Source organism: Salminus brasiliensis, chromosome 1 (assembly GCF_030463535.1).
Source record: "Salminus brasiliensis chromosome 1, fSalBra1.hap2, whole genome shotgun sequence".
Taxonomy (NCBI): domain Eukaryota; kingdom Metazoa; phylum Chordata; class Actinopteri; order Characiformes; family Bryconidae; genus Salminus; species Salminus brasiliensis.
Window position 1 is genome coordinate 88,068,038 of NC_132878.1, and position 16,235 is coordinate 88,084,272.

Consider the following 16,235-nt stretch of genomic DNA (forward strand, 5'->3'; position numbering starts at 1 on the left):
AAGAAAGGACACAAGAAGCTGATATTGCAGTGGAAGCTATTGTGTGCAGTGTGTGCAACTCATGTCATAGTCACAGTTGCTTGTGTGTTAACTAGTGCTGGGTGGGTGGTATGGTGGTTTGTTCAGTGTACCGTTTAATATTCACTGTGTGATCTGTGTTTCCTACATACCATAATAGACTCATCACAGACAGCTGAAATGCTAAGCATAGTGTTGCTATTGACCACATGATATTGCACACGCTCCTGGAAGATCAGGCTGTTTTCTCATCTGCCTAATTTAAAGTAAACTCGCTTGCTTCTGCCGGTGATCTCTCGATTATGGATAAGAGCCAGACGTTAGAAGTCCTACAAGATCTTTGAGAGCCGGCATCAACCTGCGGAGTCTGTGAGACACCTCAGCTACAATCGCGCAGTAAATGACAAAATTGGAACTTTAACTCGCTCTCTGATTAATGTCTCACTCTCTCTCCATACACACACATACACATGCGTGGTGCCTCAGAGAGCTCTTTGGATCTGGCCATTACATTTACAGCATTTAGCAGAGTCTTAGCTAGAAAAGTCTTAGCTAGTTAAAATAGACCAATAATTCAAAGGATACCTCTAAGCCATGTTGATGACACTCACTTTAACATTTAAGAGTTCAACAAAATAAATGGATGAGGTTTAAATAAGGCAGGCCCCTTCAAAATCCTCTCTAAACATGTTTTAATAATCTGCAGCTGATTCAGGCATTTCTATTAAACACAAATCATTTGTAAAGACATTCCTTTCTTCTGTGTTTAGTTCTATAACTATATAACTATATCTGTGTATAGTTATATTACCTCCAACTCTCAATATTGTCCAAATGCAGCTCAAATGTTTTAATATGTAAAACAAAGGGCATTAATCGGTTGACGTCAGGGCAGGCCTATGTTTTTACAGTGAAGTTTGGAGATTATTTCGTGAACAGCTGTACTCCAACGTGCCTCCAGCTTTACACACCTCCCTCCACTGTCTTGTTCCAAATATGCACACCATAATCAGCCTTCTGGCACGATTACTTTAAAAACATGAAAACGCAAGTGATGAAAACCTCAGAGAGCGTGAGAATGTCTGTGTCTGCCCTGATTACTTAGGTTATCATCTGTCTGAGTGAGTGTGTGTGTGTGCTCTTAGGAAGGTTAGCAGCTCATGCTCCCTTTTTAAGGAAAAGACTGCATATTTCTAAATCGGCCAGCTTGTTTTAAAGTAATAATAGTGAGATTCCAGACTTTACTCATGGTTATATTTAGCTTCTGAGCTTGCTATTCCTGAACATCATAACTCCTCACTACAGCTTAATATATCAATACACACACACCTCTCACTGCCTGAGGGCTAACAAACGCAGACACTATACATCTTGCACATGTACTCCAGACATCCCTTATCCCTTTAACCAAAAGAAAGATATGCTGCATCAGTCTCTCTCTCTCTCTCTCTCTCTCTCTCTCTCTCTCTCTCTCTCTCTCTCTCTCTCTCTCTCTCTCTCTCTCGTTCACACATCTCTCCCAGCCTAAAGAAAACTTGCTAGTATAAACACAGGCACTGTTCAGCTTTTACATGCACCAGACGCAGGCATGTATGTGACTGTTACAAGGGTGTGCAATAATCTTAGTCTTTCAAACACACACATTCTCAATCACAGTCTTCCCCTCTTTCCACACAGTGTGAACCTGATGAAGAGTAAGTTGGATCCGGAGAGTCTTGGCATCATACTGTTGGGACCATTCCTGCTCGAGTTCTTCCCTGATCAGGTAACGCACCATGCCTACAGTGGAGTATGTCTCATGCAGTCCATCATACTGGTCATGCACAGGATGTACCACAAGATATGAACTGCCGTTAGAATATGATTGTAATACCAAGTAAGGCAACTCAAATAACTTCTGTAAAGATGACTATAATTTTCCTTTACTAACTGTGAAGTATTGATATTATCTCAGAGATAGTCTCTCAGATGTAGAGACTAAATTCTCAGTTGCCAAACAGCATAGACTTTCAGGCTGAAGTCTGAAATAGTATAAATATTGTAGTGAAGGGAAATTGCTACACAGCTTTGTTGGTTTCTGCTCATTAGCTCTTAACTTCCTCTTTAGAGAAAATGTATTACTATACAATACTGCTTATGTGGGGGTATGTTTGTTTGAGGGTTAACCAATATCAGTTTTCTGATATCAGTTGATATTGATGGCCATATTGGACTCTTTGTCTCTCTTTGTTTTTAAAGATACACCACACACACTTTATCTCATTATTATAAATGTGGTAGTTAAATGAGCAGGGCTACACAACATTTAAAAATGTTTGTGTTGGTTAATTCCTTTTTTTTAGTTCTTGGGAATTTTCATATTAATTAGCAAATAACATCAGCCGATTTTGTCAATGATATCTGTGAACATATCACTGATAACCCAGATCATTTATTGATCTGTGGCTTGCCTGATATAATAAAGCCCCCTCTGTGTTACTAATGGTGAATTTAAACAAAAAACATGATAAATATAAAATAATTAATATATATATATATTAAAAATATTAAATTATGTGTCCCATTTCTGGACAAGATGAAAGATACAGAACTGAAAGTGAAGGAAGCACGTGGACTGAGGTGGTAAAATAATTGTAAATATTGAAGCTGTTCATTTTAAATAATTGAAAAACAACATTCAAATATTAATATAAAAATAGTTTCGGACAGTATTACTGATTGTCTGACGCTTTGTTCACTCACAATCGATATAGAGTTCAGCTGTTCGTCCGGCCGTAGTTTGAATGCACTTGAATAAGTAAGATCAAGCACACTTTACCACCATTGCAGAGCAGCACGACTGAATTCAGCCATCCGCATTTATCCTATCTGTGGCAGTGAGCACACTCACTCACACTACAGTGATCAGGGCAGTGAGAACACGCTCAGAGCAGTGGGCAGGCACCTCAGCACTCGTGGGGCATTTGGGGGGTTAGCTGTTTTTCTCAGGGGATCCAACTCCTGGGGATGAAACCCACAACGTTCCAGTCCCAGGTCCCTGACCCATTGATGAATGATGATGATCTTTGGAGTTCATACTTATCAGCTCATCCAGCTTTGCTGTAATTGAAACGAGCAGGTGGTAAATGTAATCTTAGCCTTCTCTGTGAAGACCAACACATGAACAGGAAATTCAGATCAGGTCATCAGAAGTGTTGGTTTGTTACAATGCAAAACAATTAACATTAATAAATAAATAAATTATTATAAATAATAATCATTGAACATTATTATTAAATTACTGTTTTATCAGTGGAATATTTGACGATACTTGATATTGACTGATGATTATTTGTCAACTGATAAAACTTTGTTCAGGTCCTATAACTGTCTTCACAGCCTTCCAGCATGTCTCTCTTTCTCTCTCTTACACACACTTATATTCTCTCTTTCTGTTTTTATTGGCCTTCCTGTTACATGGCCAAACTTCTAAAAATAATTGAGGTGATAACAGTAAAAGCAACATAAAACCGAATAAACACAGAGGCAATAAAAGTGTAATACGACTCCCTCACCTCTGTGCTGTCCCTGCTTCTATTCTTTTAGCCCTGTGCCTCCGCTCTAATGAGCTGGAGAAGTAAAGAGAGAGGTTGAGGGTTAGAGTTGGCATTGTGTTGCAGCTTCTCTGACTGTGTGTTAAATAGATTAGGGCTTTAGGGATCCACACTGAAAAGCCTCCATTTACCATTAAATCAAACATCCTAACCCCATTTCAGGCTTACACACACAAACACACACATGCACACAACTGTTGTAGTTCTGCCAGTGTGTGGTACTGGGTAGACAAAGGTATTTGGCTGCTGTCAGGATTGTGCGAGAGAAGCGTAAAGCCGGCCTGTTGGACTTTTTTGGCCCGATGGTGCATTCTCTGCCTTTTTGGGCAGCCGCAGTTAGCCAGTTTTCATGATTGTTTGACTTGGCTGCCATGCTCCAGCAGGTTGTCAGCGCAGAGTATCTATTATGTTCAAGACATTTTCGCAGACAAATGCTTCAGGTTCTTGCGTCTCTTTTTGTGTTACATTAGCAGTGGGGTTTTGTGTGCGTTTTGATTAGCCTGAGCCAAGCTGAGATGTTCTAAAGTGTTTTCTGAAGCAGGAAAAAAAAATGAATGTTCTCTACATTCAAATTATGCTGCTTGGCACTAGTTCTCAGGTCCTAATTGTGGAGCCTCTCTTAACTGCAGGTTTTGTTTTCTCAGTTACACCTGATTCAACAGATACAAGATTAATTAGCAACTATTATAGTGCATCAGGTTCAGTGAAAGCATGGAAGACAGTAAAGTGTGCTGTACAGAGGGATTAGAGCTAAGAATCATTGCAAGTAAAGAGTGTAAGAATGTATTAATGTGTCATGATGCCTCTGTCTGAAGGTTGTTATTGAACTACACTGAACACTATAATTGATTAGGGCTCATTATTGATAACGTTAATAATATACAATTGTTAATGAGTTGTATGATCAGTTATCAGAAGCTTAGCATGGTAAAAGACTGAGAAACTAAAACAGCCCTGAAACTGTAGTTGAAAGTAAAAGAATAAGTACTTTTCATCAAATATCAAATAATATAAGCAGCATTGGCTGAAGGGATACACAATTAAATAATCCATTTCCAAGGTTGTCAACATTGCCTGCCCAGTCAAGTTATTTACTTTTGTCTATGGTCTGCTGACATCACATGCATGGTTATTGATAAGGGTGGGCGTAACAGCTAAATAAAACATTGCGATATTTTAAAAGCACAATTAAATTTATATCTGTTATCCCGACCGCTCAGTTGAGTTGCCCAGTTACGGTAAAAAGCACTGGATGCTAACATGAGCTCAGCGTAAACACTAAATTGTATGCGTTTTTCCTTCAGATTAGCACGTCTTTTAAAGTCATTTACTATCAACGTAATCCGATATGAGTTAGTAGTACTTTCTATTTCTGCCATTGCCATCATAGCTGTAAATGTTACATTTAACTCTAACATGTACATGAGCATATATTTTAGTTCATAATTATTAGTTTATGCTTAGGCAAATCAAACAGGAGTGAAATGATCCAGGAACACAATATATACCAATCAGGGTTTTTTTTTTTTTTTTGCCAATGTATTTCTTAGTTTGACTATTAAAGGATTGCACACTGATTTACTAGTTGTTGGATGATAACTATAAATAAAAGGAGATGTTGGAGATTTTTAATGAACACCGTGACGTAACGACACAGTGATGTAAAATCATGACTTTCTGTATCAATGTTACTTGTATTTATTCTAATATTAATGTTTTACTGAGCAAATAAAGACTTACAGCCCAGATAGGGAGCTAAAGCTTTTGCATAGCACTGTTTAAACGTAAAAGCCACAACAGAAAAATAATTGTCAGACTAATAACAGCAATGTTTGCTTTCCCAAACATTTGGGAAATTGTGGTTTGTTTCATCCCTATTATTGAATCAGTTCTAATCTGTTCAATTTGGGACTAAATAATAAGATAAGACCATGATAAGACCAAAAATGTCATATTTATGGTAAAACTGCTGATGCTAAAGCTTTTGGAGTGCATTTAGTGCTTGCCTAAAGAATCCGGCTTCAATCAAAGGTCTTAGGTTTACACCCCTGCTGCATGCGCTTTCACAAAGGCAGTCAGGCTCGCACACAGTCACTCACTCACATGTTGTCTTGCCGTTGCAGGACTCAGGGATTCCAGACTCATTTCCTGTGTATCACTATAATGGCCTGAAGCAGTCCAACCACAACGAAAAGGTAACACACATGCACCCTCCCCTCACCCAAGCAGTGCCCACACACCCTTATGCAGTTCTACACACTAACTTTTTTTCCCCCTTGCTGTCAGCCATGCACATAGCAGACAGCCACTAGATGCTTAGCCTTATCCTGTCTGATCCACTGCATGTTGAGTGGAATCTGAATGTGATTACTGACCTGACGTCTGCGTATCCGCCTCAGGCTCGTTTCATCAGCCCCCTCACTCAACGACTATCCTCTGTAGGCTTGTATCCTCACGGTCAGTCAGCTGCCTCTAGTTAGCGCCGCATGAAAAGGAAGCCCACTGCTTTGAAGCTACTCCCTGAGACACGTTAATTGTCAAACGATGATAATAAGTCGTTTCTGGATCCTTTATTCAGCTGATATAAGGCACATTAATGTAAACAGAAGGTGAGGATGTACCTTATATTTATGATGACCTTGTAAGTTTTAAGGAAATGAGTCCCTTTACAAAATAAGAAGTCAGAATAAGACTTAATTACCTAATTTTAGAAATCACTTAGTTCCAGATGAGCCATCACAAGCTCTTCTGGTTAGAAAGGTAGCTGAATTAGTAGCTGAGCAACTTGTAACTCACCAACTCCCCAGCACCAGTGGTTTGGAGCTGTCCATTTATTTTAGTCTTTAATTAAGAGTGGGTGTACTAAAAGGTTTTAAAAATCAATCTTGAACCTACTCTAAAATCTTTCCTTCCTGTCCTGCATATCCCTAATTAAAATCCATATGTCAGTCGCTACAGTACGTAGGTGTTTTACTGGTCATTATTTTGCATTTATATATTCATCATACCACAACTGCACATCTGGCCTGGGATTTTCTTCTTCTGTCTGTTTTACTACTGTGACCGGTAGCTAAGTGTTTTCCCCCCGACCCAGCACAGAGAGCCATTTCCCATTTTCCACTCTCCACGCAGGTCCCTATAAAGAGCCTAATGGCATTAACACATGCCATCCTACTGGCGCACACTCCGCCAGCCTCGTATATCCATTTATCGGTGGCTGTGTGACCTGGAGCGCACGACCTTTGCCTTCCACAGGAAGTAGGAGAGATTGACAGAACTTCAGCCCTAATGGAAAGGGACAGCGTTCAATCAGGATGTGTATGTGTGTGAGGAAATGTGCACACACTTAGGGTCCTACTTTCCCCTGCCAAGTGCATTAGAAGCAGCAGTGAAGTGGTCAGCCTTTGTTGTAAAGGCTTCCGCTGTGCCAGGCTTTTTACTGTGGACCGGTTTCTAAGGGGCTTGTGTTCAAATGGACATCCAAAGAGCAGGTCACCTTTCTGCACAAACCATTTAAACCAGCTAAAGATCCTGAAGCCTGGTTCTGGTTCAGCTCTTGGCTGTGGGCCTCAAATAAATTGTGCAAATGTTGGGCTCTGGATTTGTCTGCTTGTGCAAGGAGAAGAACTTAAAGTGGTTGAAAGAAGTTTCTATATTTCTGCATAAATTTGACCTAAAAGTCCTAAAGGTAGATCAGAGGAGCCCAATCAAACAAATGACACAGAAATATTAGACTTATTTTTTGAGGAAAGTCATTTATTAGTCATTAGAGGAAAAAGTATTTTTTTGTGGCAGAAGTATGTGAACCTTCAGGATTAGCAGATAATTTGAAGGTGAAATGCGTTTCAGGTGTTTTCAATCAGTGGGATCACAATCAGGTGTGAGTGGTTGCCATGTTTTATTTAAAGAATAGGGGTCAGTCTGATCTTTACTGAATGCCGGTCTGAAGACATTTGTGGAAGTGTATAATGACACAAACAAAGGAGATTTCTGAGGTCCTCAGAAGAAGAGTTGTTGATGCTCATCAGGCTGGAAAAGGTTACAAAACCATTTTTAAAGAGTTAGGACTCCAATCCACAGTCAGACAGATTGTGTACAAATGGAGGAAATTATCCTTCCCAGGTGTGGTCGACCAACAAAGCACACACCAAGAGCGAGGCGTGTATTAGTCTGCGACGTCACAAAGGAACCCAGAGTAAAATCTGAGCAATTTAAGGCCTTTTTCACATTGGCTAGTGTCAATGTTTGAGTCCGCCATCAGGAGAACACTGAACAACAACAACAACAAAAAAAAGAACATTGCTGCCCGTCTGCAGTTTGCTAAATATCACAGGGCCAAGCCAGAAGGCTATTGGAACATTGTTTCGTGGGCAGATTAGACCAAAATATGTTATTTGTTAAGTCCTTAGATTTGTTTGATTTGGTTCTCCTTCTCTGCTTTTAGATTTTAAAATTTATGCAGAAATATAGAAACTTCACAAAGGGTTCATAGACTCATAGACCTTTCCACAGAAAAGTAGTACTTTAAACTACATAAAAATAGCATAATTCAGCACTTTACCTGTTTGGGTATTTCCCATACCTGAAATAAACTTAGTTGGAAGTCATCAGACTATATGACTTCACACTAGTTTATGTTACAGAGCCTCTTTTAAAAATTAAAGGTGTCACAATAGCCCCCGATTTTGCATCCACCTCACTTACTTTTCAGTATATTCATGGCTAATGCCCGTGAAAAGTACATTCAGTGAAACAGACAGTATTTAAAAATGCATAGCCCTTACATTTCATTTAATAACATCTGTGGAATCTTTGATCGTGTGACACCAGAAATCTAATTTAAATCCACTTTCAGTCTGCTGTGACCTCCGTAACCTCTCATAATCCTTAATAATTCACTTGGCCACGACCTCTAAGACACGAACACACTTGTCATCGGCTGTTTCCAGACCAATCAGTATGCCTTGCTTGTCAAACAGAGCCATAGCCAAGCACCCAGCGTGGCCAAATATGAGTCTGTCCAGCAGCTATCTACACAACACACAAAGGCCCTGCGGTGCATGAAATCTGGTGAGCCCATAGAGATACTTGTATCATTTTAAGGAAGTGTGCACACACCGTTGTCATGTTTTAACAAAAAGCAGTACTGGCAACTAGGAACATATGCTTTATCCATACAGCTAGCTGGCAGCTATGATGGACCTTCGGACAGGAAACAGGCTCAGACAGGCTGAGGAAATGCCTTTTTGCTGTTCTTTCCAGTTGGAATCTTGACACTTGTGGTAATGTCTCTAAAACGTACGGGAGAGATGTTTTAGAAGGAGACGGCGTTGGCCACAAGATTCATACATCCACCACCGATTGCTATTTCTCAACCATTGAGGTGTAAGCAGTGTTCCATGTCCAGGACTTCATCAGGTTACCTTGGAGTAATGTGTGCCAGGACTACAACCCTTTATGTAATTGCTAGTATAATAGCTACACTAGCATTGGACTCTTAACCCTTTCTGCTCCAGGAGTGCTGTAGTCCCTCTGCTTTGGCTCTTGCTTTCTAAGCTGGGGTATGAGAAGGAAAAAAAAATATCGCACTGTACAACTGTAAGTGACACAAATTGGCACATTATTATTATTATTATTATTATTATTAATAATAATATTATTATTCCTACTCTGAATACCCTTAATTGGAAAGGGACTACCAAAGCACCACTGCATCCAGATATTATTTGGGTAGTGGACCATTCTCAGTACAGCAGCGAAGTACAAGAGAGCTTCTACTGTCTGGCATGTTAGTGTATGGGAGACTAATGAGAGTTTATCCTGCACAGCGGCATTGCTGGGGGGGTTTGCACTCATCAGTGTCAATAATGAATTAAGAATAGTCCTGTTCAGACATCAGTGGTCTTGTGATTACAGTTTAAGGGCTAGGCAAGAGCCCATTCCAACGTGTTTGGAAAAAGATAAGCTGTAGTTTTTAAGAGTGTACACCTAAAAGATCCACCATGCAGTACTTCCAGTCTGATACGTATACCAGCACATCACACACTAACAGAAGTGGTCCTGTGACGGTCCCTTTAAGTGGGCCTGTGTGGTGTCTCTCACATCGTTGGCTATAGTCAGGTCTTGTTTTCTCAAAAAACAGGAGGCATAGGTGAGCTGACTGAAGATGACCAACAGTTGATCTACTTTCTGTGATTGTATGCTTATGGAATGTATCTTTGTTGCATGTATCTGATAAAATGCCCAATGGGTGTAAGTACACTGTGTACAAATGTTTGTGGACACCCCTTCTAGTGAATGCATTCAGCTTCTTTAAATTGTACCTATTGCTGGCACAGATGTGCAAATGCACACACACAGGTTGTATGGTTCCTGAAGAGGAGTATTGCCAATAGAATAGAGCAGATAAACATGAAACTATTGGTACCATGCCTAATACCAGGCGTGGACTAGAGGGGAATAAGCCCCCCCAGCATTGAGGTGTGGTGCAGTGGAACTGTGTTCTCTGGAATGATGGTGCTCCATCCAGCACTTTTGGGATGAGATGGGGATGAGGCCAACATCCTGACCTCACTAATGCTCTTGTCGCTCAACACAATCTTTATTGCAAAGTTCAGAAATCTAGTAGAAAACCTTCCCTGGACATTAGAGACAGTTACTTTAACAAAAGCTGGATCAACTCCTGATTTTGGAAGAAACAATGAATATTCAGGTGTCCCAATACTTTTTCATATAGTGTACAAGGATTGCAATTCAGTTCCAGCAGTACCAGCATTTACTTTCCCATGGATGACTCCAAGCCTTTGTAGATTCTGAGCCACAAGAAATTTAATGGACGCTTCCATTTTCATTCAGTGTAATTTGGTGTAAATATAAAGTGTTGTACTCAAAGCTGACAAACATTGAGATTAAAGGAGGAGACATTTCTTCATGAAAGCCCATGCTGCTGCTGTTTGATTCATATAACAGGTGTGTGGGCAACTTCTGTCCAAAGGAGCTCCTTCTTGTAGCTTTTCATGGACATTTAATCCAAACGTGGGAAAGCAGATGAAGTTGCTCACATTTGATGGCAAAAGCAGCTAACTCTGCTCATAGAACGCAGAGGTTGAGGAGGGGTCAGTTGGCCATTGTGAAGAAGAATGACGCAACGCGAGTCCCACAGGTGTGTGATCAGCTGCTTTGGAGATTTGGACAGGGACAGTTATCCTGTCAACATTGGAGCTGTTGAGATTTGGACTAGTCAAATGTGTGCGATGAGTGGTGCTGTAAAGCTGGTTTCGCTTGTATCTGCCAGCAGAGGGAGCACTGCAGAACTGGTTTGGCGCATGGGTGGATATTTGTACCCACTTGCATTATACATGGAATGTATATTTCCCCTCAATATGTTAGTAATTACACTCTTAGTGGAGTGTGCTTGCTGTCTGCTCTGTGAGACTAAATAGGCCAGAATGCGGCATAATTGAGATTGTTCCCAGTCAGGCAGGGTTCGGATGAGTCCTTGATGATACTTTGGGTGGGGGGTGGTGGTGTGTTTCTGGGGATGTATTAGCCTTCAGAATGTCCGACAGTGATGACTAGGTCCCGCATTTAAAAGTCAGCACGGGTCACTGAGCCACTCATCACATTCAGTGCTGACACCCACAACCACTCTGGTCAGCCCTGACCGTGACATTCTGATGTCACACACACATACACACACACATTCCTCATGACGCGTCATGTAGTACAGGCTACACACATATGGTCTTCATGATGTTGCTTGTAAGGTATTTAATGCAGGCACATGCACTCATACACCTAAATATTGTCATATGCTTTTCATTTAGTCAATGTATGTCTCAGCGTACACACACACATACACACATTCATGTGCATTCATAATGGTTTTTAGTTATAAAGTACCAGTTAATCTCCCACACACACACACACACCTCCAGCAGCGCTCCCACACATGGTCACCATGGCACAATATGTAGGCCAGACTCTACCCTGGCAATGAGAGGCCTTCCATATGGAAGCCATCACCAGCCTCAGGTCTGATGATGTCATCGCAGGAGGCCAGGTCACTAATGAGAGACACACAGAGAGACTGAAGCTCAAACACTGTCCTTCCACCATGTCCTTCATCTTTGTCTGCTCTGAAACGCAGGGCAGGATCTGTTGGTTAATTCGGTGGGGTCTGTTCAGCGTTTCCCACCGTTCCAAGGTTTGGAGTCATGTGTCGTGTAATGTTTGCTGTTATTTTACATATAATATTATAATATTCACTGATATAATTAGACTTAAATTATGTAATAAAAAAAATAAAAATAATAATAATAATAGTTTGGTCTCACATTCAAAGCTGTTGTGAAATGGTATATACTGTAGATGTGCAAGATCGCTCTGTTCTGTAAAATTATACCATATAAAATAATTATATATATTATTTTGATTTATTTATGATGTTTATTACAAATTTATTAACAGTGTTTATTAAACATTTATGACTTTCGTTCTTAATTTGTTATTATAGACCAAACATTAAACATTTTAAAATATTGAAACATTCAACAAAATATTTAAACAGTGATGCCACAGTTTTGAGCTTTGCTTTTAAAGTTTTAACAGTCTTTACAAATTGTGTACTGATATTTTGTCATCCGTTAACTGTAGTAAAATAACAGTTACAATAATTGTTTTATATTAATCAATATTTCAGTGTTTGTGGAACATCAAAAGTATTGGAATGAGATTATTTGCTGTAATTATTTTCAGTTACTTCTATGAATATCGAGGATTTGATCATCACATTCGAGCAGGGATTTTAGTTTTTTAATGAATTCCAATTTTATTTTTATTTATTTTATTATTATTTATTTTTTTATTTTTTTTGAACAGTGATTTTAAGCTTTTAAATTGACGTTTTAATAGTGTTTGCAAGGTTTGTTCCATACTTCTGACCGGTGTTTCCAAGCATTTGAGTACTGATTTGAGTTTTCAAATGGTGATTCCAAACTTTTGAGAGTTGATTACAGACTTTTGGGTGATGATTCCAATCGTCCAAATTTTTTTTACAGGGATCCAAACCTGAATTGTAGCCTATTAGCCATTACTGACTATGTTTTTCCAAATATGCCAGCTCACAGTTCTCTGTCTGTTTCTCCCACTCATGCACTCTCTCCCACTCTCTCCCTGCCTCTTTCTCTCATAGGTGAGTTATGTTGAGGGCACATCTCTAGTCCTCGGCTTTGAAGACCCTATGGTGCGCACGGACGACACCCCAATCAAACGCTGCCTGCAGACCAAATGGCCGTACATCGAGCTGCTGTGGACCACGGAGAAATCCCCCTCCCTCAATTAGCCCCCCCACCTGCCCTCACCTTTGGCTGACCAGCCTCACTTTGCTTCAGGAATGCTACACGCTCCCAGGAATCCCACCTGCACTCTCTCTGCACTACAACTTCAGGAGGCCAATGCAGTGCCTGAACTGAAAACCACGAGACTGACAATAATACTCACCTTGCACCGGCGCACCTGTTCTCATCAGCCGTCTACTCTCTTTCATCCAGCTTGTTCGTTTGATTAGTTTTTGTTCAACGATAAAAAAACTGAAAGTATTTTTTTTATTGTGTTTTTTCTTTGCAGGTGTTAATATTTGTTTTGCTGTTTTTCTACAAAGTTGTGTTTTTCATTATTATTTGTTTACTTGTCTGAAAAGATTTAAAAAAGAAAGGAAAAAAAGGGTTGTCAAGGCCTACTGAGCTGACCAAATGAGTAATTTATGGAGCTGTTGGTTTTTTGTTTTTGTTTTTTTTTTTGGTGATTTCATGATTGAACAGTGTACATAATCCCCAGGAATTAAATATATTACATCAGCACACTGTTGCCTATCAGTTGACTTCTGGCAGCATTTGTGTTGGTGTGATGTATTTCATTCATGTGGAGATGATGCCTGCATTTGAATCTTTAAGTGCAAAGCCTAACTTATTCAGTGTCAATTCAGTGCTAATAATTAACTAAAGTGTAACTAAGCTGACTACGGTATTATCTGACCAAAGCCTGGGCTGGGGCTCTAGTCCCCCTGTGTGTGCCTGACTAATTGGGAGGCAGTGGCACTGTACAGCGTTTACCTAACTCTGCAATGAACTGGGCAGAACATCTAGAACAGTTTAGACAGGTTTATGAAGGAATGCACTACAACCCCATACAAGACACAGGAAGAAGGGAGGGGAGGGATAAGGAGAGAGACAGGGTAAGGGAAGACGAGGCAGAGTTGGTATTTGGACTTAGACATGACCAAACTCCTCTTATCTTTTTTTTTCTGTTGCGACAGTGTTGATCTCTTGTCACCTATTTATTGTTCTCTGCCTGAGGCAAAGGGACGAACAAACACTTGTACACACTTATTTATTCTGACCCTGATGGCTCACCAAAATAAACACTTTTTTTTCTTCATGCTTGGAGTGTTTTGGTGATGGTTTTGGTTCAAGTGGTTCTGTATTACCGCTGTATGCTGATGCCTATAGTAGTTCTATTTCACTGTCTGTATACACATTTTTGCCCGAGTAGCTCACTGAGCTTTTTTTTTTTTTTTTTTTTGGAAGACCTAAACAGCTTCTCACTGATGCAAGTGTCTAAACAGTCATTTGGCATCAGTGCATGGCATATAAAGACATGCAAATACGTGTCAGCAGCTTCAGGGAATGTTCACATCAACCATCAGAGTGGATCAGTGATTTGGTTTGATTGGTTGATGGCAGGTAGGCTGGTTTGAGTATTTCTAGATCTTATTTTTTACCCAGAATGGTGTGATGCAGACAAAAATCCAGCGAGCAGCACTTCTGCAGACGGAAAAGCCTTGTTGGGAGAGGTCAGCAGAAAATGGCCAGATTAGTTGGAGCTGACAAAAAGGCTACAGTATCTCAAATAACCACTCTGTATAGTTGTTGTGACCAGGAAAGCATCTTCGAAAGGTCGCCATGTCCAACCATGAGGGGGATGATCTGCAACAGCAGAAAACCACATAAGGTTCCACATCTGTCGGCCAAGAGCAGAAAGCTGAGGCTGCAGTGGGCACTGATCACCAAAACTGGACAGTTGAAGACAGGAGAGATGCAGTCTGGTCTGATGAATTTGGAGTTCTGCTGAGGCACACAGATGGTAGGACAGATTTAGTGGCTGTTCAAGAAGAAGTGGATGACTGCCTTTATGCAATTCAGTTCTAGCGCTGATGGCATTGTGTGATTGTAAGAGCGAGTACTAGCAAGTTGGTGGGAACTGGGAAGAAGTGCAGGCTTGTCAACGCAGTCTTCTCAGGTTGTTCATAAAAACCAACCAGATTGTTGTTCTAGTCTGTCATAGTCAGTCAGTAACTGTACACATCAACTAAGCTAATAAATGTTACCACATAGCTTTCCTTGAGCTCTTCTTGGTCACTTCATACATCTTAGTGTATGTATGAGGCTTATATCTGGACTAGACAAAGCCTCATAAAAAGCAGGTGTGAATGCACCCAAGACGTGTTTAAACCGGATACTAATCCCATCACTCAAACCACTTCAGGAGGAGGTCTGAGACGCATTAAAGCCACGTTATAGAAATGTAAACTCATGCATCTCCCCATGACACATTCAACAACTGAAACACCAGTAAAAATTGCTACAACGAGTGAATCTGCATATTCCATCCCACACAGTGATTAGATTTCAGTCTAACTAACCCGAGAGACGCATTTGACTACCCAGTGTAAATGTGGCATGTGGCTAAAATCTTATTAGGATACAATCCAGACACTAGTCATATGAAGTATCCAGTAAACAGGGTCTCATTCAGCGTATTTGTGTGCATTGTTATCGTAGTCACATCTGAATATCCAATCCGAAAATCGGATTTGCTGGACAGTGTGACAGTGCCTCTGTAGTACTACTGATCGAACATGTTTTCAACTGTACGAAATGCAAAGTGCTGTTTTTGAGTATATAAGGGAAAACCAGTCAATCCTCCACACCACTTCGGGAATCAGATTCCAAAACTCTTTCAGTGTCATTCCAGCATGGATCTGAAAAGCATCTTCATTTGGCCTGTGGGTCACCAGATCAGGCCTTGTGAGGCCCGCTTCGCTCTATAGCGTTCAGAGCGACTGATAATTAAAAACGTTCAAGCCGAGATCCTTGTGACATATGGAACAGATCGTGCACGCGCTCAGCGACTTGCCTGAAAGTTTCACGTAATTGCAGCAAAGGAATAAAAAAAAAATGCCACTTCGGTGGAACCAGGATTTTCATCAAGCTCTCAAATAAACGGCATTTGGGCACCACATCAAACGCCACATTTTCCTCTTGATCAATGGTAAAGTAAATGAATTTGGGAGCCTCGTTTCAAAAGCTTGCAGTTTTTGAACTTTTACCAGCCCAAAGTGCTTTAATAAAACTGTAGCTACATTCAAGCTTTCAGACACATGAATGCCAATGCATGGGGGAGTCTCAGGGCCTTCAAAAAAAACCTAATAATTTCTAGAAGCTAAAACATATGTCTAATTCTTGAGTCCAAGTACAATAGCCTTCCCTCGTCCCCAGTCACTCGGTACATTGCAAGCTAACACTGGTATGTGTTGGCTGACATAACAGAATTGGCAATCCTCTT

The 16,235-nt window shown here is 40.4% G+C and overlaps 1 protein-coding gene across 1 annotated transcript in view; it reads left to right on the forward strand.

Moving 5' to 3' along the window:
- mindy3 (MINDY lysine 48 deubiquitinase 3) overlaps positions 1-14,048 on the forward strand; it is a 68,980-nt gene extending 54,932 nt beyond the window's left edge. Inside the window, exons 13-15 of the mRNA XM_072659070.1 lie at positions 1,696-1,783; positions 5,735-5,806; positions 12,805-14,048. Coding sequence (XP_072515171.1) covers positions 1,696-1,783; positions 5,735-5,806; positions 12,805-12,954 — 310 coding nt within the window. The 3' untranslated portion in view covers positions 12,955-14,048. The remainder of the gene's footprint in view (positions 1-1,695; positions 1,784-5,734; positions 5,807-12,804) is intronic.
- The last annotated feature ends 2,187 nt before the right edge of the window (positions 14,049-16,235 follow it).